Source organism: Mustela lutreola, chromosome X (genome assembly GCF_030435805.1).
Source record: "Mustela lutreola isolate mMusLut2 chromosome X, mMusLut2.pri, whole genome shotgun sequence".
Classification (NCBI taxonomy): Eukaryota; Metazoa; Chordata; class Mammalia; order Carnivora; family Mustelidae; genus Mustela; species Mustela lutreola.
In genome coordinates this window covers 42336171-42358700 of record NC_081308.1, presented here as the reverse complement: position 1 = coordinate 42358700, position 22530 = coordinate 42336171, and the positions used below count along the sequence as shown (strand labels likewise).

The 22530-nt window shown below is 45.4% G+C and overlaps 1 protein-coding gene across 1 annotated transcript; it reads right to left on the bottom strand.

The window, feature by feature from the left end:
- Positions 1–13026: 13026 nt before the first annotated feature.
- On the bottom strand, positions 13027–22155 carry LOC131821652 (putative protein SSX6). The gene is made up of 8 exons (XM_059157896.1): positions 22123–22155; positions 20105–20239; positions 19534–19648; positions 19081–19176; positions 16859–16908; positions 15047–15185; positions 14011–14115; positions 13027–13542 (listed from the first exon to the last, which is right to left on the bottom strand). Exons 2-7 carry the CDS (start codon positions 20171–20173, stop codon positions 14015–14017), a joined length of 570 nt encoding a protein of 189 aa, XP_059013879.1. The 5' UTR covers positions 20174–20239; positions 22123–22155; the 3' UTR covers positions 13027–13542; positions 14011–14014.
- Between the last annotated feature and the right edge of the window lie 375 nt (positions 22156–22530).

The window sequence follows — 22530 nt, the reverse complement described above, 5'->3', positions numbered from 1 at the left end:
AACATCTGTCATCAAACACAGTTACAAAAATTTTTTCTTATGATGACAACTTTTTTTAAAAAAGATCTTATTTACTTATTTGACACAGAGAGAGACAGCAAGAGAGGTAACACAAGCAGGAGGAATGGAGGAAGGGAGAAGCAGGCTTCCTGCTGAGCAGGGAGCCTGATGTTGGACTTAATCCCAGGACCCTAGGATTGTGACCAGAGCTGAAGGCAGACGCTTAACTGACTGAGCCACCCTGGTGTCCCAATAATAGCGTGTTTTGCTGTAATGAATACTGAAATGTACTTTAAAATCATGGTAAGTGGGCCAGAAAAGTGTGGTAGGCAGAATAAGTGCCCCGCACTGACCGTGTTCTCAATCCTAATCCCTGGAACCAGTGAATATGTTGTTACATGGGGAGGGAATGGAAGTTGCAGGTGGACCTAAGTTGCTAGACCTTAAAATAGCTTCTCCTGGGTTATCTGGGTAGGTCCAGTGTAATCACAACCCCTTGTAAGTGGAAGAGGGTTTGAGAAAGAGATGAGGATGGGAGCAGGGTCAGAGAGATGTTATGTGTTTGCTTTGAGGAAGGAAGAAAGGGGGCCCTAACCAAGGAATGTGGGCAGCTTCTAGAGACCAACAGCGAGGAAATCGTTTTCTCTTGAGCCTCCAGGAAGGAACACAGCTTGCAAACACCTTGATTTTAATCCAGTGAGACGCGTTTTGGATTTCTGACCTACAGAAGTATAAGATAATACATTTGTGGGTTTTAAAAAAAATTTTTGTAATTTATTGAAGTAATGTCTGTACTGAACGTGGGGCTTGAACTCATGACCCCAAGATCAAGAGGAATGTGTTCTTCCAACAGAGCCAGTCAGGTGCCCCCAAATTTGTGTTGTTTTAAGCCACCAAGAATGTGGTAATTTGTCATAAGAGTGATAGAAAACTAATACACCCAGAAACAGATTAGTGAAACAAAATAGAAGGATGAGAAACATACCTATCTATACACATTCATTTCCAAGTGGGCAAAAGATGGGTTATCTACCAAATGATGGTTTGACAAGTGTCTATCCATTTGGAAAAAATAAAGATTAAATTCTTACCTTATTCTATGTAAGATAATAAAGTCAAGAAAAATTAGAGGTTTAAATGTAAAAATGTAAATTCATAAAGCACTAGAAGAAAATTTAGGAAATACGATGAATCTTGAGGTGGCAGAGGCATTTCTTTGCATTACACCAAGGCTGTGAGCAATAAATCTGCTATATTTAAAGATATAAAACCGAAAAACTCCTCTGAGTCAAAAACCATCATAAACAACAATCTGAAAGGGTTAATTTGAGGGAAAATGTTGAAACACTATAAGGGAGAAAAAACCATTTTCCTTCTACCCTTCTGGGTTTTTGGTTGGGGCTTTGTAACAAAAGACAGATTAATAAGAGAAAAACAAATAGAAGGCTATTAACACGTGTCTCCAAATCGATGGTAGAGACTCAGGGATGAGTAACTCAAAGAGCTGGCTAGAGCTTTGGGTTTATATAGCAATTTGGACTCCTAACAGGAGAAAGGGAGTTTGGGCGCTTCTGGGTTTGGGAGGCAAGTTATGGGGAAGTGACCTGTGAGGTGTGGTAAACAAGGATAAGGTTTGTTATGCAGATTTAAGCCATTGCTTTCTCTATTGATCAGTGTTTCTTAAGATTTAGACTCCTGCACTTCCAGGGGGGTGGGGGGCAGACACCCTTACAAATGGAAATTTCCTTTGTAAATGTAAATTTCCCTTAGATATGGTAGATATGATAACATCTATTGTTTCTAGAGCTTCTGTCTGCCATTACTCAAAATAATCAGCTCAAAGTCATGGTTATGCCAAAGAGGTATATTTTGGGGTGGCATATTCTGGTCCCCTACAATATGCAATAAATTAAAAGTAACTATCGCTATTATATAACGAAGCTTTTGTAGATCAATAAGAGAAACTGGAGTAACTCAATGAAAAAAGTCAGGCAATGGCGTTACTTCGCATTATGGTATGAAGGATTAAGAAGTAGGTAGTATGAAAGAAATCAAGGAAATGGAGGATGGATTGCAGAAGTTTCAACATCCATCTAGTAGGAGTTCCAAAAAGAATAGAAAAGTGGAGAGAGGGGCGCCTGGGTGGCTCAGTCAGTTAAGCATCTGCCTTCTGCTCAGGTCATGCCTGCATTCCAGAGTCCTGGGATCAAGCCCTACATCGATGGGCTCCCTGCTCAGTGGGAAGCCTGCTTCTCCTTCTCCCACTCCCCCTGCTTCTGTTCCCTCTCTCCCTATGTCCCTGTTAAATAAATAAATGAATGAATAAATAGTGGGGAGAAGACAATATTTGAAAAAATAATGTTCTAGAATTTTCTGAGCTGGAAAAAAGACATGAATCTTCAAACTGAAAAGAGCCACTAAATTCTAAGCATGATTGACACACATACACACAGTGCACCCCACCCCACAACAACCTAAAAATAAAATTTCTAGGTTAAAGATAAAATCCTTAAGGATAAAAAGAAAATCCTGAATGGTCTCAGAAGAAAAGAGAGAAGAGAGAATATAGTAGGGAAGTTCTTCAAAAAGCTGATGAGAAACAACTTTGAACCTCTATTTGTATATCGAGCCAAGATGATTCAGCTGAAAGGAAAATATTTCAGAAAATTCATCACACACCTACCCCTTCTGAAAAGATTGTTAGGGTATATGGTCCAGCAGAAGAAAAAAAATGGATTAAGGAGCAACAAGTGGGTTCTAGTAAGCAATGGCGAGGGGAAAAATAGTAACATTCATCGATAAGTCTAAATAAGTTTTGATTGTAAATTTTGAAAGTCACAATCTTTTTTTAAAAGATTATTTATTTATTTATTTGACAGAGATCACAAGTAGGCAGAGAGGCAGGCAGAGAGAAACACTGTAGGCTACCTGCTGAGCAGAGAGCCTGATGCAGGGCTTTATCCCAGGACCCTGGGATCATGACGAAGACAGAGGCTTTAACCCACTGAGCCACCCAGGTGCCCCTGAAAATCCCAATCTTTTTTTTTTAATATTTTATTTATTTATTTGACACAGAGAGAGAGAGAGTGAGAGAGCACAAGCAGGGGGAGTGGCAGACAGGCAGGCAGAGGGAAAGGGAGAAGCAGGCTCCCTGCTGAGCAAGGAGCCCGATGTGGGGCTCGATCCCAAGACCCTGAGACCATGACCTGAGCTGAAGGCAGACGCTTAACTGACTGAGCCACCCAGGTGCCCCTGAAAATCCCAATCTTTTTTTTTTTTTTTTAAAGATTTTATTTATTTATTTGTCAGAGAGAGAGCGAGCGAGAGCAAGCGAGAGCGAGCACAGGCAGACAGAGTGGCAGGCAGAGTCAGAGGGAGAAGCAGGCTCCCTGCAGAGCAAGGAGCCCGATGTAGGACTCGATCCCAGGACGCTGGGATCATGACCTGAGCCAAAGGCAGCTGCTCAACCAACTGAGCCACCCAGGCATCCCGAAAATCCCAATCTTGAACTAAAATTCCAGGTGATATAAACATGGGAGGTCATGGGAGAGGCAAGAAAGAAAAGAGAGGTTCTTCTGTTGTTTAAGGGACGAATGTAGATGCTCATTAATGACCGAACTCGAGAACAGCTAAGAGTACTCACCTTTCAGAGTGCAAACTCTGGAGCCATACTGCGTGGCTTCAAATTCTGTCTCCTCAGTTTACTAGTTGTGTGATCTTGTGTAAGTCACATGATCTTTCTGTGCCTCAGTCTACTTAAGAGTGAACTGAGGATGGTTATTGAACTCATTGGGTGGCTGTGGTGATCAAATGAATTAATATATGTAAAGCACTTAGAAGAGCACCTGTCATGTGGTAAGTGTTATTGTTGTTGCTGCTGTAAGTAATGACTTAAATTGTCTGTTAAAATGGAAGGGCAGGGCCTCCTGGGTGGCTCAGTCTGTTAAGCGTCTGCCTTCAGCTTAGGTTGTGATCTCGGGGTCCTGGGATCAAGCCCCCTGTCAGGCCCTCTGCTCAGCAGGGAGTCTGCTTCTCCCTCTCCCTCTGCCCCTTCTCCTGCTAGTGCTTTCTCTCTCTCTCTCTCTCTCTCTCAAATAAATAAATAAATAAATAAAATCTTAAGAAAAAAGAATGGGAAAAGGAAGATTTTCTTGCAACAGGTAAAGGAGAACACCTGAGGTATTTTCAAAGCAGTCTCCCCAAACAACAAAGCCACGTTGGTTTCAAGCTAAGAGTGCAGGACTCCTGGGTGGCTCCTGCCTTTGGCTCAGATCATGATCCCAGAGCCCTTGGTTTGAGCCCCAAATCAGGCTCCTTGCTCCATCAGAAGCCTGCTTCTCCCTCTCCCACTCCCCCTGCTTATGATCCCTCTCTTGTTGTATTGCTCTCTGTCAAATAAATAAATAAAATCTTAAAAACAAATAAGCTAAGAGAGTGCATACATATTTATGAAGGGGCTTGCACAATGGGGAATACAGCACAGAACTGAGGCAAAAGTCATCTTAAGGTGACTGAGCCCAGGTCAAAGCCATGGGGACCCACAAGGGCTAGCTAGCATCATTGCTTCTCTGGCACCAGACAGTCCAGTATCTGAGTGCTTAAAGGGGTTTAGATCCTGCAAAGATACCTCAGTGTGCGTCAGGTTGATATAGAGAACAAAAGCAAAATAAGTCTAGAAAAAAGACTTCTTTACAATTCATAGCCCATTGACAAGTACTTGGACAGGCAGAGTGAACTTCCTCAAGGAGCTCAGCTGCTTCAATGTTAATACTTGGCTAGAGGCAAAAGGCAGCCTTAGCTTGACTTTAGCCTGACCCCCAGGATCCTGTAAGTCTTCTTTAACATATAAACATCCCTTTGGGGCACCTGGGTGGCTCAGTGGGTTAAGGTCTCTGCCTTTGGCTCAAGTCATGATCCTGGGGTCCTGGAATCGAGCCCCAGCCCTGAGTCGGGCTCTCTGCTCAGCGGCGAGCCTGCTCCACACCCCCACCCCCTACTGCCTGCCTCTCTGCCTACTTGTGATCTCTGTCCGTGAGATAAATAAATAAAATATTTTAAACATCCCTTTGGAAACTTCCTTGATCTCTACCCTTCTTGGGTCCTTCCTGCGCAAGATACATGTAAGCAGTCATCCTCCAAGCATAGGCTCGCCGATATCCATCTGAAGGGTCTCATGACTAAGGTTGAACTAGACAGTAGTAAATGACCTTATCTTCAACAGCGGCCCCTCAAGGTCCAAAAACCTTGCTTCCAAATTCCTGAGCGACTTCCGCTGTAGCTAACTCCCTCCCAACTTGAAAGTATGTAATTTGTCACTCCTCACAACCCCAGCACAGCTCTTTTTGCCCATGGGTCCTGTTCCTGTTCTCTAATAAAACCACTTTTTGTGTGTGTGTGTGTGTGTGTGCACCAAAGAAATCTCAAGAATTCTTTCTTGATCATTCGCTCATTCGCTCCGGGATCCCAACATTTCACATCAAGGTCAGTCTTCACTTTTGAGTATGATTAGGTTATCTCCTAGCCTGATAGTGATTGTTTGTTCTTACATTCTTAAAAAAAAAAAGATGTTATTTATTTATTTGTCAGAGAGAGAGAGAGAGCGAGCACAGGCAGGCAGAGTGGCAGGCAGAGAGGCAGAGGGGGAAGCAGGCTCCCTGCCGTGCAAGGATCCAGATGTTGGACTCAATCACAGGACGCAGGGATCATGACTGAGCCAAAGGCAGATGCTTACCAACTGAGCCACCCAGGCGTCCCTGTTCTTACACTCTTTTACAAAATGGCTGGGGGCCTAAAATAGGTTTTCTTGCGTCAAGAAAGCTATGTCTGTCTTTCTTTTACTGGGGACGCCAGCTCTTTCTGCTTATAGAACTGTTGGCAATACTGGATATTGATTGTTCAGAAAAATAATTCTGTGGGGTAGGTTGGATATTAAAACAGATGGATTCGAAAAGGCAAGAAAAGTGATCAGGAATGGATAAATGGATAGAGATGGAGTAAGTGAAAGACAAGCTAATGAATAGGGAGGATAGAAATATAAATGTCAAAGCCCATTATCAGCAGCCCAGTAAAGAGGGAATGCTTAAAAAAAATGATGAGTGAGAAGATTTCAGATTTAGACAACTTCAGATTTTAAGGGATCACAGTGTGCTGAACAGAATAGATAAGACATGCACATATATACACTCCCCTCGACACAGTGAAATGTCAGATTATGAAAGATGAGATGGGAGCCTGATGCCTGGCTTGATTCCAGGACCCTGGGATCCTGACCTGAGCGGAAGGCTGACGCTTAATCGAACCACCCAGGCATCCCTATTTTATTTTGTTTTAAAGATTTTTCTTTGTAGGGAATCTCTACACCCAACGTGGGGTTCAAACTTACAGCCCCAAGATCGAGCATTACATGTTCCATCGACTAATGGAAATAAAATTATTTTTATTTTTTAAAATTAATTAATTAATTAATTAGACACAGAGAGAGATCACAAGTAGGCAGAGAGGAAGGCAGAGAGAGAGAGAGGAGGAAGCAGGCTCCCTGCTGAGCAGAGAGCCCGATGCGGGACTCGATCCCAGGACCCCGAGATCATGACCTGAGCCGAAGGCAGCGGCTTAACCCACTGAGCCACCCAGGCACCCCGAAAAATTATTTTTAAAACACCTAGGGAGCAATAGCAGTTTCCTTACAAAGGAAAATAATTTAACTGACACCATATTTCTCAAACACCACACCGGAGGCAAGCCGACAATGGTGTAAAAATTCCAAACTGTTGAAAGAAAGGAATTTTATTTCAGGTGGAATAAAAACAGTTTCAGGAATACAGGGTCTCAGAAGGTCTAAGAGAGAAAGCATGAGCAAGAAATGCAACAAGACAGCAGGGAAATTAATGAGTGAGGAAGGAGAATTTTTGCACACTGCTTAGCAGGAAGTAAGACATAAAGGCTTTTCTTCCACCACCAAAGGCGCCACCCAGGCGCCCCTGGAGATAATTTTTAAAAAAGATGTAGCTATTTTAGGGGCATCTGGGTGGCTCAGTGGGTTAAAGCCTCTGCCTTCAGCTCAGGTCATGATCTTGGGGTCCTGGGATTGAGTCCCACATCAGGCTCTCTGCTCAGCGGGAGCCTGCTTCCCCCTCTCTCTCTGCCTGCCTTTCTGCCTACTTGTGATCTCTCTCTCTGTCAAATGAATAAATAAAATATTTAAAAAAAAAAGATGTAGCTATTTTAGAGAGAGTACGTACTTGCCCACAAGTGTGTGGGGGGAGGGGCAGAGGGAGATAATCTTCAAGCAGACTCCCCTCCCTGCTGAGCGCAGAGCCTGACTTGGGGCTCCATCCCACAACCCAGGAGACCTTGACCTGAGCTAACACAAAGAGACGGTAGCTCAACTGACTGAGCCACTCAGGTGTCCTGGCAGTGGAGATCATTCAAAAATGGTAGTTTCACTATAAAAGAATAACCAAAGAAGAACGTTGTTAGGGTAAATAAACACAAAAGTGAATATTCCCCGTTGCCCCCAAAGGAAAGAGACTTCCCCTCCTGCAGTTTTCTTCAAGCATTTCCTTGAGAAACCTAGGATTTGTGCATATGATGTGGGGCTCCATCCCAGGACCCTGGAATCATGACCTGAGCCGAAGGCAGACACTCAAGGACTGAGCCACCCAGGTGCCCTTAGGTCCATCTTTTTAAGACCTAAAGAAGCCTGTTGCCGGCCTATAACACAGGAATGCCTTTCTTAAGAGTGTTGTAGTCATCTCTTTGAAATGTCGATCTCAAGGAAGATAAGCACAGGGTTTCCCTGTCACCTGCAAGTTTAGCCTAGACACCTGGCTCCAAGGTAAAAGCACCCGCTTATCATGGAGATAGGAGTTTAATCTTTCCTCCGGATAAAGGCAATTAGCCAGCACAGATGGCTGTTACAACTGGTGAACTTAGGACTTGCCCGGGAGTGCTCAGCTCTGACCCTTGGATGCCGCTGGAAAGCCCGGCTAATGAGCAGCGTTCCTGGCCTTTTTGGCTCTTCCCATGACTTCTGGAAACTGCACCTGAGAGTGTGTAATCTGGCTCCCCAAACAACTGCCGAAGGGGTTAAGGGATGCAATCAAGAAATGTGGGGAGTTAATGCCTGTGGGGTACATTTTGACCAATAAAACAAAACAAAACAAAACCTGGGAGTGAGCCAGACAAGTCAATTCTCTCCTCCCTCCCTTTCTTCATGTACTGTTCTGAGCTGAATTTCTCTGTATAATCTGTCTGGAGACGTCCTATATGCCCCACAGTCTGTTTCTTTGGGGATCTGGTCTTGAACAGCAGTCATTCGAACTCATGAAGCCAATGTTAAGTGTTGATTCTGGAGAACCCAAGTCAGAGTGGAGTAAAACTGTCCCAAAGGGGAAAAAAGGGCAAATAATAGGATTGGGAAAAGATAGAAGGGATGCAGGCTGGCTGGGTCCACGGACCTAGAGAGGGGACCCCTGGGAACAGCCAGGAGTGTCCTTGACTTCACACAGGAATAGAAATGAAGAACCAAAGAGAAACGAGGGCAGAATTTATTGAACAGTGGAAGTGATGGAGTACAGCCCGCGAAGTGTCTGCGAAACTAGAAAGGGAAGGAGAGAGAGACTTCATCTTTGGTTGGGGTCTGAAGTTTTTCTTTTTTTTTTTAAGTAAATTCTACCCCCAGTGTGGGGCTCAAACTCACAATCTTGAGACCAAGACTTGCAAGCCACACCAACTGAGCCAGCCAGGCTCCCGTGGGGTCTGAGGTTTTTATTGAGGATGTGGTCTGGTATTCATGTCCTCACGGGCACCCAAGATCTGGTCGAAACAAGGACGAATGCTCGGATGTCCGCTGTAAGTCGCTTAGCCCCTGGAGCCAGGGGTCTTAGCATCAAGGAGTCTGGAGTCAGGGGTCTGGAAGACGTGTGTGATAACTTGCCCAGTCACTTCTATGATGTTATCAACTGTGCCGGAAGACTCCAAAGAAATCATTAACTCCATGACCTTTACAAGGAGGACACACACTATCTGTTCTATGAGGCGTGTGTAAGGTGGGGGTGTAGGTCCTAGCAAGAATAGAGACCTCAGGGATGCCTGGGTGCCTCAGTCAGTTGGGCTCAGTCTCCCTTCTGCTCAGATCATGATCCCAGAGTCCTGGGATTGAGTCCCGCATCCGGCTCCCTGCTCCTCGGGGAGCCTGCTTCTCCCTCTGCCTGTTGCTTCCCCTGCTTGTGCTCTCTCTCCTTCTGTCAAATAAATAAAATCTTAAAAAAAAAAAAAAGAACAGAGGCTGCAATAAAGCAGTCCTTCCTGGGGGTCCCTTCAGTTTCTCTGTCTTAGAAGGAACAGAAGAACTGAAAGAGGTCTTCGGCTGCGTCTACTTAGACCTCAAACTTTCCAGTTTTTTTTTCTTTCTTTCCAGTTTGTCTCTTGGCTCAGGTGGGAGGCTTGAGGGCTAAGCATCCCCAGACACGCACCCTGTCAAGCAAGAAGGACTGCCCTGAGCCAGCAAGACCCTCACGCATGACTGACCGCAAGATGATGATCCGTTTGACCCTAACTGCCTACCTGTGCTTACCCACCCAGCTTTACCCCACATTTTCCTTATATAAACCCGGAAGTGTTCTCAGGCCCTTTGGAGGCAATCGTTTGAGACAGTAGGCCACGGTCTTCCTGGTGTAATAAATTCCTTTCTTTCACCACCACTCAGTTGTCTGCCTTTGCATTTTGTCAGTGGCCAGTGGCCAAACCCGGTCTGTTTGGGGACCCCCCCCCCCAGAACCTGGTGCTCTTGCTCCCCTCCACCCTGGATATAGAACCAGTAGTCAAATACCTTAAGGGTGATATTGGGGGGGGAGGGGAGGTGACTTAGGTGATTTTTACAGTGAACGGCTCAGCTCTATAAGAGATATAATATACCTCCTTCACCTCTAACCAGTTTTCTCTCTGACATCTGCAATACACTGCTCCTTTATAACATTGGGAAAGGAATTTTCTTTTTGGAGAATAAAACAGATGGAGTCCTGCACTAGTGTTGGTGTGAGAAGCCTACAGAGAGAGCTGGGGCAGGAGTGGATCTCAGATGGCCTCAGCCTGTCATGGGAAGAAGCAGCCCAGGCTGGCCTGTTTGAGGGTTAGACCACTGGAAGCAAAGACGCACGCTAGCGAACGCCCCTCCCAGCCAGCTAGCCGATTGCGACTGATCACGGGGAAGACCAGCAGAAGATCCACCTGGTCCAACCCCAAGAGCTGACCCGTAAAATCAGGAGCAAATAAAATGTTTGTTGTTATAAGCTGAACAAACCAAACCAACCCCCCCAAAAAACTGCACTCCCAAAGGGGCCTGCACGTAGCCAGGTTACAGAATACAATATACAATGATTTATTTCTCATTTTTTTTTTAGTAGGCTCCATGCCCAGTGTGGGGCTTGAACTCATGACCCTGAGATTGAGAGTTGCATGCTCTACCCACTGAGCCAGCCAGGTGCCCCTTATATACAATAGCTGACCGGTTTCCGTATACCAGGAAGAACCATTTAGAGAATAAAGCGGAGGAAAATCGAATTCATGTAGTGATAAAAACACATAAAATATCTAAAAACAGATGATTGGAGGAGGATGGCAGATAGAGCCTGAACATCTATCTCTCATCCCACTCAACTTTCTAGTGATTTGGGAAGAAAAGTGTTTTTAAGGATAAATTCTTTAAAATTTTTTAAAAAATTATTTTTGTTATATTTTAATCTTTTAAAAAATATTTTATTTACTTTTTGTCAGAGAGAGAGAGACAGCACGAGCAGGGGGGAGCAGCAGGCTCCCTGCTGAGCAGGGAGCCAGATTTGGGACTCAATCCTGAGTCTGGGATCCTGACCTGAGCTGAAGGTACCCCTGTTTTGTTTAGATTCCATGTATGAGAAATCATATGCTATTTGTGTTTCTCTTACTTCACTTAGCATTATACCCTCAAGGCTATCCAAGTTGTCCTCTACTCAGACTTGGGACAGAACCTGAAGCATATTCAAGTTCACCCTCCAGTACACACCTGTCCTCCTTAATGTCTGTGAAGTTGCAGTGAGTTCCAAACCCATTCCTTCCCACACATGCAAATATGCCAGCTGCAGGAGCTCTGGCAGTAAGTCTGACATCTGTCTGTGTCTCTGTTTCATCTATAATCTCTCTATATATTATCTTTCTATCTATCTAATCTATCTATCTTCTATCTATCTATATCATCATCTATAATATCTATAAAACACAAGATGAATATTAATTGCACTTTCTGGGGTTATTACAGAAGGTGGACTGTGAACACCCCATAAACCAGACTTCCCTCATTCCTGTTGATGGTGTTCCTGGACTGGGGTGCAGAGTCTTAGATTTGGGACCTGTCCCGTCCAGAGGTGGGACCTCAAGCAACAACATAATAGTCTCAGAGAAGCAGGTAAATAAGGATCCTCTTGCTACCCATTCCCCAGGAGCTGACTCTGCTGTAGAAGGCTGTGCCGTGGGGTACATGCTGGTCAGAGAGAGTTCATGTGTGTGTCCACATCTGTCTACACCCCTGGCCATGCCTTATTCTTCATCATGGCCCACGCCAACTCCCAGGTCTAGAGCTCCAAACAACGGTGACTCTTTGCAGCCTTTCTCAGTCTCCCAGGGCAAAGTTCTCTGGGTCCACCAACCCCCAGGGCTTTAGGAGACCCGGTCCCAGGGCTGATGTGAGGAAAGCAAGCCTGCAACCCTGCAGCTGTCACGGGGTGCCCATGGAAGAAGGCAGACTAAGTTCTGGCCCAGGGGATGTGGCCTCAGCCTGGAGTCATGATGACCCATCAGAGCCCGAGGAGAGCCTCGATTCCTGTCCTTCTCCTCCAGGACCCAGTCATCTGTGGGTTTATGGTTTCTCCCTGTCTTTGATCCAAATCTACTGGGACAAGGGGGCAGGTCTGGAAGTGGAACAGAGGCAGAGGTAGGGGAGATGGAGGCTTCAACAGGAGAGCGGAGACCTGCCAAGCTTGGATGGTTACTGGGAGGCTGAGGTGATGGGCAGCATCAACGCTGTTTCCAGCTGGGGCTGGTATTTGACAGTCCTGTGCAAGCCACCTTGGTTACCTTTGTTGACATCCTTAATGTCTCCCAGCACACACAATGGTTTGTTCCCAACCAGACTCCCCTCTTTCCTTTCCAAGAGTTGATGCTGTGGTCTGCAATGGTGTGAACAGAAGACTAGCCCATTCGTGACTCTTCATCCCCACCACAGCCCCCAAACCTCTGGTCATGAGACCCTTGAGGGAAAATTTCATACCTCTGTCCAGTGGATTTTTCCATGTGCTGCTTTCCTGCCTCATGACTAGTGGACACTTCCATTCCTGCCCACCATATGGTCCCCAGTGGGTCACTCCTTCTGTATCATTCCACATTCCCTAGCAGATGGTTTTAGCTCTGTATCCTTTCACAGACTTCTATATTTTTAAAAGATTTCATTTATTTATTTGACAAGGAGAAAGACCAGGAGAGCACAAGCAGGGAGAGCAGCAGAGGGAGAGGGAGAAGCAGGCTCCAAACTGAGCAGGGAGCCTGATGCGAGACTCAATCCCAGGACCTGGGCTGAAGGCACATACTTAACCCACTGAGACACCCAGGCGCCCCATCTCACAGACTTCCAAATGGACCATCCCAGCCCCCGACCCTGGAGATCTCACAGACATGAAAGGCCATGGTGTCCAACCAGCACCCGCCCCGGCTCTGGGGTATACGGTGTCCATCAAAATGAAAACTGAAAAATCCCCCATTAGAATACCAGCTCCACATGGGCTGGGACATTTGTCTGTCTTGTTCCCTGATGTTTTTCCAGCACCTAGAACAGTGCTCAGTACATAGGACGTGCTCAGTAGGTGTTTGTTGAATGAATGAACCCGCTGACACGACAGTTCTGCTTCTGAGACCGTGTGCTAAAGAAACACTCACGCATATGTACAGGGCTCTGTGCCCAAGAACAAGATGAGCAAACAACCGAGAGAAACTTGTAAATTTTTATTAATTACCAACAACTGAGGCAACACAAATGAAGAAAGAGGGTTTTGCAGCATGGGGCACCTGTTAGACAGCAACAAAATAAGGGGTGCTTGTCCAGGATGTGCTGGCAGTGGGAAAGAGCAGGTGGGAGATACTTAGAGTGGTACCGCACGTGTGTGTAAATGCAGAGAAAAACACGTGGAACCAAACACCCAGAGCTGCCCTCCAGCAATCACATCAGGGGAGGAGGGTTGTGCTGTTCTGGGAAGAGAATACCCCCACGATACTTTGTTTTCTAAAGTAAGTGCATGGATACACAGAAAGAAATATGCATTGAGTAGATGTCTTGCTTATTAACAGAGCTCTATTATCTAACAGAATATCTGGCACATAGTAAGAAAAATAGTGCTTAACTTTTCACTATTGTGAACTCTTTTACTTGCTATACACCTGATGGCTAGGAGTTCACAGCCGTGCCCATGTTCGTGAAAGGCCACCAGGTTCTGCTCCTTATCATGGGCACTTGTCACATCCCTGAAGTTGAGGCAAGGAAAGAGAAGGAACGTGAGTGGCAGTGAGCTCCGATCACCTGATAAATCCACACCAAACTCCTCCTCCGGGCCTGCAGTACCCCGAGCACTCAGATTCTGTCCTGTCTCATGGTCTACAAGCACCTCCCACTGCTTCTCCAACAGAACCTTGTGCTCAGGCCACAGTGACTCCTTTACCTGTCCTCGGAGTTTCTAGGCTAGAGGAAGGCGTGGCCTACACATCATGGTTTTAGGAGCCCATAGCATTCTAGGTAGGGAGGATCCCTAGATACACAGAGCAAGGAGCACAGAGAGCCTGGGGGAACCTCGTCACTTAGCCTCAAAGCGGCACCTCAAGGGACTAGGAGAAAGGAATGTTCTGGGGAACAGGTGACAAGATGGGGCACAAATACTGTTAACAAGAAAGTACATTTTGCAGAGGGGTGCGGGTGTGGACTGAAGGGTCACTTACAGATTTAGTCATCTTCCTCGGGATCACTGATCTCTTCATACACGATCAGGGTCTTTCTTTCCCGCAGTCTATAGGCCCAAACGCTACTCATCAATTTCCTGGGTCCTACGGTGGAGAAGAGTTGGTAAATGGGGAGACCAGATGGGCTGGGGAGTGTTAGTCTCTGTTTTCCGAGATAAGGAGATGCCTGCTCCTTCCCGAGGGCACACAGGCATTCGACATAGCCTGTTTCCCCCATGTTCTGGCTCCGAGAGGCTGAGATGTTAGACCCGTGCTGATACACACCAAATGCCAGTTGGAATTTTCGCTTCTGGCTCCTCCCATTGTCAGGTTTGGATTGCCACCCTCTTTACTTACCAGAACATTCATTCAGACCTTCTTTCATTCAGCCTATGTTTGTTAAGGGGATATTGTGAGTCAGGCATTGAGCTGAGGGGTGGGGATACAACTGTGAGTGAGATATGTTCCCGGGGTTATCACAGATGGAATGACTTGACCACCTTTCGTGTTGTCAGGCTTTCTAGGTTTAATGTCTTGAACAATTTGTGAACTACGATTCTTTATTTCCATTTTACGGACAAGGAATCTGGAGTTCAGAGAATGTGGAAGACTTGCCTAGAATCACCCGCTGTTATATCAATGACAATTCAAACCTGTGACTCTGGAAGTCACGTTCTAACATCTCGGCTGGAGCTGGGTGAGCTCCTCCATCAGGTCTGGCCCCAGGCCCGTCCAGGATCCATCCCCCATGCCTAGACCACATACTGGAACATAGCCAGGAAAGGCAGAGGGGTTGCTCCCACATGGCTACCTCTTACCTGGTATCTTCTTCTTCTTTTTTAAATTGTATTTATTTGTCAGAGAGAGAGAAAGCAAGAGAGCACATGCGCAAGCAGGGAGGAACGGCAGGCAGAGGGAGAAGGAGGCTCTCTGCTGAGCAAGAAGCCAGATGCAGGACTCGATCCCAGGACTCTGGGATCGCGACCTGAGCAGAGGGCAGATGCTTAACTGACGGAGCCACCAAGGCATCCCTTACCTGGTATGTTCTCACTCTGTTGATCAGAGGTACTCGCTTTTTCAGGGGGGCACGGCTCTTTCTGAGCCTGCTCAGGGCCAGGTGTTATTGGTATTGGTTCCGAATCACTTTCTTCCTTTATTGTTTTCTCGAGCATCACCTTTTTAATGTGAAGGTCACATACAAAGAGTATCAATGGCATTTTTCTAGTGGTTTAGAGCTTACGAAGTGTCTTCACATCCATACCTTGATTAATGTCCTCAACAACTCTGGGAGATCATTATATAACCTGTACCTAAATTATGAGGAAGGTTAGAACAAAAAGGAATGGCCTAAATGAAGGGTGTTTCCAGGGCTAGAACGTTCGTCTTCACCCCCCTTTCAGATATTCTTGCAAACAGCAAAAATGCTCCACGGAAGTGGTATGTAGTATACAGAAGATTCGGGAAGAGTAGCATTCTGAGATTCCACATGGTCTCTGGAAGAAAGGAGGGGCTTCTATAAAATATAAGGGAATCGTGCACAAGCTGATAGAGAACTGCTGGGAGAACAAAAGTAAAAATTCAGAGGGGACAGAACACTGCTGGAAAACAGTAGAAGGGAGAGGAGCACAGGGGAGAGGAAGGGAATGGTGCACAGCAATTAATATAGACAGCGAAGAAAGCTGCGCCAGATGCCACCTTCTGTCCTGCCCTGGCAAGAACGGTTAATGGGGAAGTAGGCAAGGTGGCTGCTGTACCAGTTCTGTTTGTGTCAGCGTGTGCATCACTGACCAACAATCTTAAGCTACCTTTCCTTCAGCTCCCTCATTTCTGAAACAGGGAAGAAGAAAAGTAGAAGAAGCTAAGGGAAAGTCCTTTCTAAGCTTGCAAACACTTTGCAATGTGGTGATAATGAAAATGAATACTCTCTTCTGATCCTTCTCTGCATTGTCTCCAAGGTCTCCACACTGGCAATCCAATTTCCAGGGGCCTTTTCCCTCTAAAGTAGAGTTTAATCTAAAACTGTGGAATCACTTACTCAAGGAACAATTTGGGGCACCTCAGAGGGTTCCCCACCGCCCAGCCCCGGGCCTGGATGGAGGCTTCAGAGATGCCTCAGGTGCAGACGAGTTCCCATAGGAGCTCACGGTAGGGAGGACTGACAGTCAAGGTCATTCTCAAGCCAGGAGAGACTGGCCCTATCGCAGAGCAGCAGGGAGCTGGTATTTCCTCTTTTGAGATTAGATGTCTAAACCAAGGCCTTAGCAGCTTCTGTGGGGTAGAACCCTTGGTGTGTGTGTGTGTGGGGGGGGGTAACCCCTGAACTTAGACACATGAAAGGGCTCATGAGCTGGGATATCATTTGGGGCTTAATTGTCCTGTGATCCGTTAACAGTGTTCAGCAAGAACAATGTTGTTCAGCAAGAACAATAAAGGCCTTTAAAAAAAGAAATGTTTCAAATGTACAGATTACTATCAGTGCCATGTGGCCTCGGAAAAATTACTTAGAATCTCTGTGCGACGATAGCCTCAACTTTATGATTAGTTATTATTATTAATAATATCTTCATTATTAGCTGGGAATAATGCTAAGAAAATGTCATCGAGGTGTTCCTGAAGGATTAAAGAAATGAAAACTGGTGAATTATCTGACATCACTGTGAAAATAAAAGAAGTATCGACTATCACAATCCCTCATTATTAAGCAACCGATGCATCAGGAATTGTCAGGAGAGATCAGGAAAGGGAGGCAGTGACGGTCCGGCTATATTCAGTATCCTCGCACTCTTACTGGTGTTCTCATCTGTGGAGGGAGAGAATCTCTGGTTCTTTAGATTTGGGAGATACTCACCTTCATTTTCTCTCTCTCTTGAGCATCAGAAGCTTCCTGAGAAGATTCATCTAAAAGAAAGTGATAAATAGGAGTTTTTCTTTGGTTGCAAATATTCCCAAACTCCTGAGACTCCTGTAGCATCAGGGGGTTCTGCAGGAAAGGGTTATGAGTCCACTTATTGTCAAGGAGTTATTTTGAGACTGGTTTTTGAACTGTCTTTAAATCATGATTTATACATTTATTTGTGGCACCAATTCATAATTTTCCTTCTGATGATTTCTTTTTTTTTTTTTTTAAGATTTTATTTATTTGTCAGAGAGAGAGAGAGAGAGAGAATGCAAGCAGGCAGAGGTGGAGAGAAGCAGGCTCCCTGCTGAGCAAGAAGCCTGATTGCGGAACTCAATCCCAGGACCCTGGGATCATGACCCGAGCCTAAGGCAGCAGCCTAACCGACTGAGCCACCCAGGTGTCCCCTTCTGATGATTTCTAAACCTTGAACCAAACCCCATCACTGCCTCATCCTGTGCTACTACATATTTCTTAACTTTCCCTCACCCAAAGAATTAAACTGACTGAATTAATTAAATTGATTGCATTGACTTAAAAGGATGTGGCAGCTAAAATCACTGTCCACTCAGACCAGGTGAATTTTATAGTATGCCAATTACATTTCAACAAAGCCATTAGGTGTATGAGGAATCGTGGGTGATTTGGCCCAGTGGTTCTGGAATATTTCCAGTATAAAAATACTCCTTCAGGGACACCTGGATGGCTCAGTCGGTCCCTGCTCAGCGGGGAGCCTGCTTCTCCCTCTCCCACTCCCCCTGTTTGTGTTTCTTTTCTTGCTGTGTCTCTCTCTGTCAAATAAATAAAATCTTAAAAAAAAAATACTTCTGTAGTGTCAAAAACTGTAGACTCTCAAGCACTGGATTTTCAGCCCTCTCAGCAATTTTGGGTGCTTGCAGAATCTGACCTGTTTTCCCAGAGTCTCATAGGTCTGTTGGAGACAGTTTGAAAATTCTGACTCTGTCTGCTTACAGCTGTGCTGTCAGAGCAGAAAAGCAAGTGAATACATTTCATCCCCTTTATGGTGAGTACACACACTGATCAAATACACAATGATTTCTAGAATCTGCTACCCTTTTCACCATATGTTACCTCTGCTCACTGATAAGGAGAAAAGCTAATGTGTGAAGGATCACTGTCTCAAACATCTCCCAAGCTCAACACATAGAATCAGGTTTGGTGGGGAGCAAGAAGACTATTTGGTTTAGGTAAAACTTGGGGATATAGCCGTATGTCATTTCTAATGCATTCATCACTCTCTCTTAAGATATTTATCTGATACATATGCCCTATTATGACATTGACTCTGGAAGTTTTTTGTGGGTTTACACTTTTTTAAATTTAAATTTTATTTTTAAAAAGATTTTATTTATTTGAGAGCAAGACAGTGCACACGTGTGCACAAAGCAAGCCCAAGCTGGGGGAGGGAAAGAGATAAGCAGACTTTGAGCTGAGCGTGGAGCCCAACGTGGGGCTCTATCCCACGACCCGAGACTTGACTGAGGCACTTTAAAAAAAAGTAATCTCTATGCCCAACATGGGGCTTGAACTCATGACTCCGAGATCAAGGGTCTTATGCTCTACCGACAGCTGGCCAGACGCTCCACATGGATCTACACTATAATTAAATTTTTCTTAATTGTCCTGTGATTCATTAATAGTGTTTAGCAAGACCATAACTCTTTTTTTTAAAAAACGAAATGTTTCAAAAGTAGAGAAACTTAGGGAGAATAATTTTGGAAACATATGCACATCTACCACTGAGTCTTGTCAGAACTTCCCATTATCCTGCAACTGCTTCAGACTGTTCTGAGATCTTTATTCAAAATATAACAAAACACTATAAACAAGTCACAGCTGAAGCCATCTGTGCAGTCCTCCCTGATCCCTGACATCCCTCCCTTTGCACTCCTGAATTTGATGGGTTTTATTCTCAATCAGGTTTTATGCACTTACCATTTACTTATTATCCATAAAAATACACACTCTTGCTTTGTATGTTTTAAGATTTTATATGAATGGCCTCTGACTCTACTCAACCTTCTACATCCAGCTTTTCTCACTCAGCCATGATGCTTTTGAGGAGACAAACTCCAGGGAATCCTTCCTAAGCAGCTGGACCCCAAAGTAACTGGGCTACAGGATGCTCTCTCAAAACCTCTCCTTTGACTCACCCTGATTCTCGTTCTGATCATCATCAGAATCACGCCCGTTGGATTGCATGGCTCGTTTTTTAGGACACATGAAGGCTGGGAGAGTGGCCCTGAGACCTAGAAAGAAGCAAAATATTTGTCCCTTAAGAGACAACCTGAGAGGAGGAATGCGGGGTAGAATCCTGGGAGGCAGCAGGGACGGTCAAGCTCATCAGCTGGGAATTCCAAACCAGGATGAACAGAAGAGAAATGGGCAAGACCTAGGTCTAAGTCTCTTTGTGGCCACTTCAGGTCCTCAGCCCTGCATAGAATATTAAAAAGAGAACAGTGCCTCAAAGCTGCCCTGGGATTTCTCCCTGCACAAAAGGAAGATCTGGGACACTCAAGCAGCCTAGGAAGAAGGCATGGCATGTAAAGGGACTGAGGGATGGTCATGTGTTCCCAGGTTTGCCTGTACCCAGAACTTTCTGTTACCTAGACTAGTCATGGTGTCATAGTTTCTCTTCATGTACACGTAGGTGATTTTATCTGAGTATCCAAGCTTTGCCCACTCTTCCTTAGAGAAGTATTTGGAAATATCCTTGAAGGCCTAGGAAAGAAAAATAAGTACGTTAGAGCAGCAACTCAGCTAAACATGTCTGATCTTCAGCAGGGTCTCTTCCTCTGCTACAGGACCTCCATGTTGGGATCTGTGAACTGAGGAGAATAATCCCTCCTGGTTAATGTCAAGGCTAACTAAGAGAACATGGGTAACATTCCCTACCCTCTTCCCCAGCTTGTGGTAGATGCGTAATGCTGATGGCATGCTCTTTCACCTTCCAGAATGGACTGAGAGTCACCAAATGCAGTGCAAGGTCACAGACTGGTTGTCTCCAGAGATGCTAGGTGAGGACAGAGTCAAGGTGGGAAGCTCCAGAGCCTATGGATTACCCCGACCCCCGATACTCTGCTCCTTCTCCCTAGTGCCTCTGAACTCAACTCCTCAAAATCTAGTCCCCCTACGTATCCCCTGGGCCATTCCTTCACCCCCTCCAGAACACTTCACCTTGCATTTCTTCTCTGATTTCTGGGTATCCTCCTTGGAGTTCTTCGCAAAGGAGCTGCCTTTATTCATGGTGCCAGGAATAATTTGATCTCCGAAGGATGTAGCCTAATCTCTCCAGCCACAAGGCCAAAGGTCCTAAGGAAGAGAGACAGCATTGAGGGTAGGTTATATTCGGTTAATCACCTGGAATCAAGGTTCTACTTTTCTCCATCCTGGGCTTATCTGTCTCTGAGAAAGGACAAGGAGGGGGTGTCAAACAAACATGGGGCAGGATGCCTGGGTGACTCAGTCGGTTAAGCATCTGCCTTTGGCTTGGGTCATGATCCTAGGGTACTGGGATTGAGTCCCAAATTGGGATCCTTGTTCGGGAGGGAGTCTACTTCTCCCTCTGCCTGCCATTCCCCCTACTTGCGCACGCATGTGCTCTTTCTCTCTGACAAATAAATAAATAAAATCTTAAAAAAAAAAAAAAAGAAACAGGGAAGCCAGGTGGCTCAGTTGGTTAAGCGTCTGCCTTCGTCATGATCCTGGGGTCCTGGGCTCCCTGTTCAGTAGGAAGCCTCTCCCTCTCCCCCTCCCCCAACTTGGACACACTCTATCTCTCTTTCTGGCAAATAAATAAATAAAATCTTTATTAAAAAAAAGAAAATAGGGTGCCTGGGTGGCTCAGTGGGTTAAGCCCCTGCCTTCAGCTCAGGTCATGGTCCCGGGGTCCTGGGATCGAGTCCCGCATCAGGCTCTCAGGGAGCCTGTTTCTTCCTCTCTCTCTCTCTGCCTGCCTCTCTGCCTACTTGTGGTCTCCCTCTATCAAATAAATAAATAAAAATCTTTAATAAAAAATAAAAAATAATAAAAAAAGAAAAGAAAATATTTAAATAAAACATTTAAGAAAAAAAGGGGCGCCTGGGTGGCTCAGTAGGTTAAGCCTCTGTCTTCAGCTCAGGTCATGATATCAGGGTCCTGGGATTGAGCCCGCATGGGGCTCTCTGCTCCGCAGGGAGCCTGCTTCCCCCTTCTCTCTGCCTGCCTCTCTGCCTACTTGCAATCTCTCTCTATGTCAAATAAATAAATAAAATCTTTAAAAAAATATATTTAGTGTGAAGGGAAGTGGAATCTCCAAGACTACAGGATCAACCTTCGCTTAGGCTGAGAATATGGAGAGCTTTATTTTTCTATTTTTTTTTTTAAAGATTTTATTTATTTATTTGAGAGAGAGACAGTGAGAGAGAACATGAGCGAGGAGAAGGTCAGAGAGAGAAGCAGACTCCCCGTGGAGCTGGGAGACCGATGTGGGACTCGATCCCGGGACTCCGGGATCATGACCTGAGCCGAAGGCAGTCGTCCAACCAACTGAGCCACCCAGGCATCCCTATTTTTCTATTTTTTAAAAGATTTTATTTATTTTTGTGAGAGAGACAGAAACAGAGACAGAGAATGAATGAGCACGAGCGGGGGAAGGGGCAGAGGGAGAAACAGACTCCTCACCGAACAGAGAGCCCAATGCGGGGCTTCATGCCCGGACCCTGGAATCCCAACACGAGTGCTTAACGGGCTGAGCCACCCAGGCTCCCTAGAATGTGGAGAGTTTTAATGTAGTAATCTGGTGTTCCCCAACTGATGGCACTTGGAAACTCTTAAGGAGAGGAACTTTAGGGGTCTCCGAGGCCAAGAAAGTTTCTGCTTAATCCTGGAGGAGGCAATAAAGGAGTCACTTAGGCAGTGGCTTTTATCTCCAGTTAAAGAAATATAGCAGCATCTAGCTGATTTGGGGGTTTCTCAGGCTAAGGGGAGTTCTTTTTCCTTCGGGAAGAACAATTAGAAAGTCTCACAGACCAAAAATAGTTTTAGTTTTATCTTTGCCTGACCGGGATTGCCCCGAAAAGTTTTAAGTCATTTTTCAGTCCTAAGAATCTTGAGGTGCAGCAAGAACTAAACTATTTGAATAATCTACAGAGGTTCCTCACTTTTTAACTAGCCTATCTTTAACCTGTTCAAGATGGTCCAGAGAGAGCGCTTACCTCAGGCTTGAAGCGGTGGCGGCTAAGAATCGCTCCACGAGATGAAGTCCCAGAATTCCGCTGTCCAAGAGTAGTCAACCAATCAGAACAGTTAATGAACTTGAACTGTCCAATCAAAACCTAGGAGAGTAGGCGGGGCAAATGAGTAAGGAACGGGGTCTCAAAGTCCAGCTCCAGGGATAGGACCGTCTTTTCAAAGTGGGTTGATTTTCCCTCTTGAAGCAGGATTGCGCTCTGCCAGAATTGGCCACTCCGGATTCCATAAGCTCATTCCTTGCGCATGCTCAGACGTTCCTTTTCCCTTCAGTGTACATCTTGCTACTCTCTGCTCTGACTTTATTGTTTCATTTTAATAAATAGTAAGTACGAGGCCACCACCTCGAATCCTTGCTATCAGTTTGCAACTTC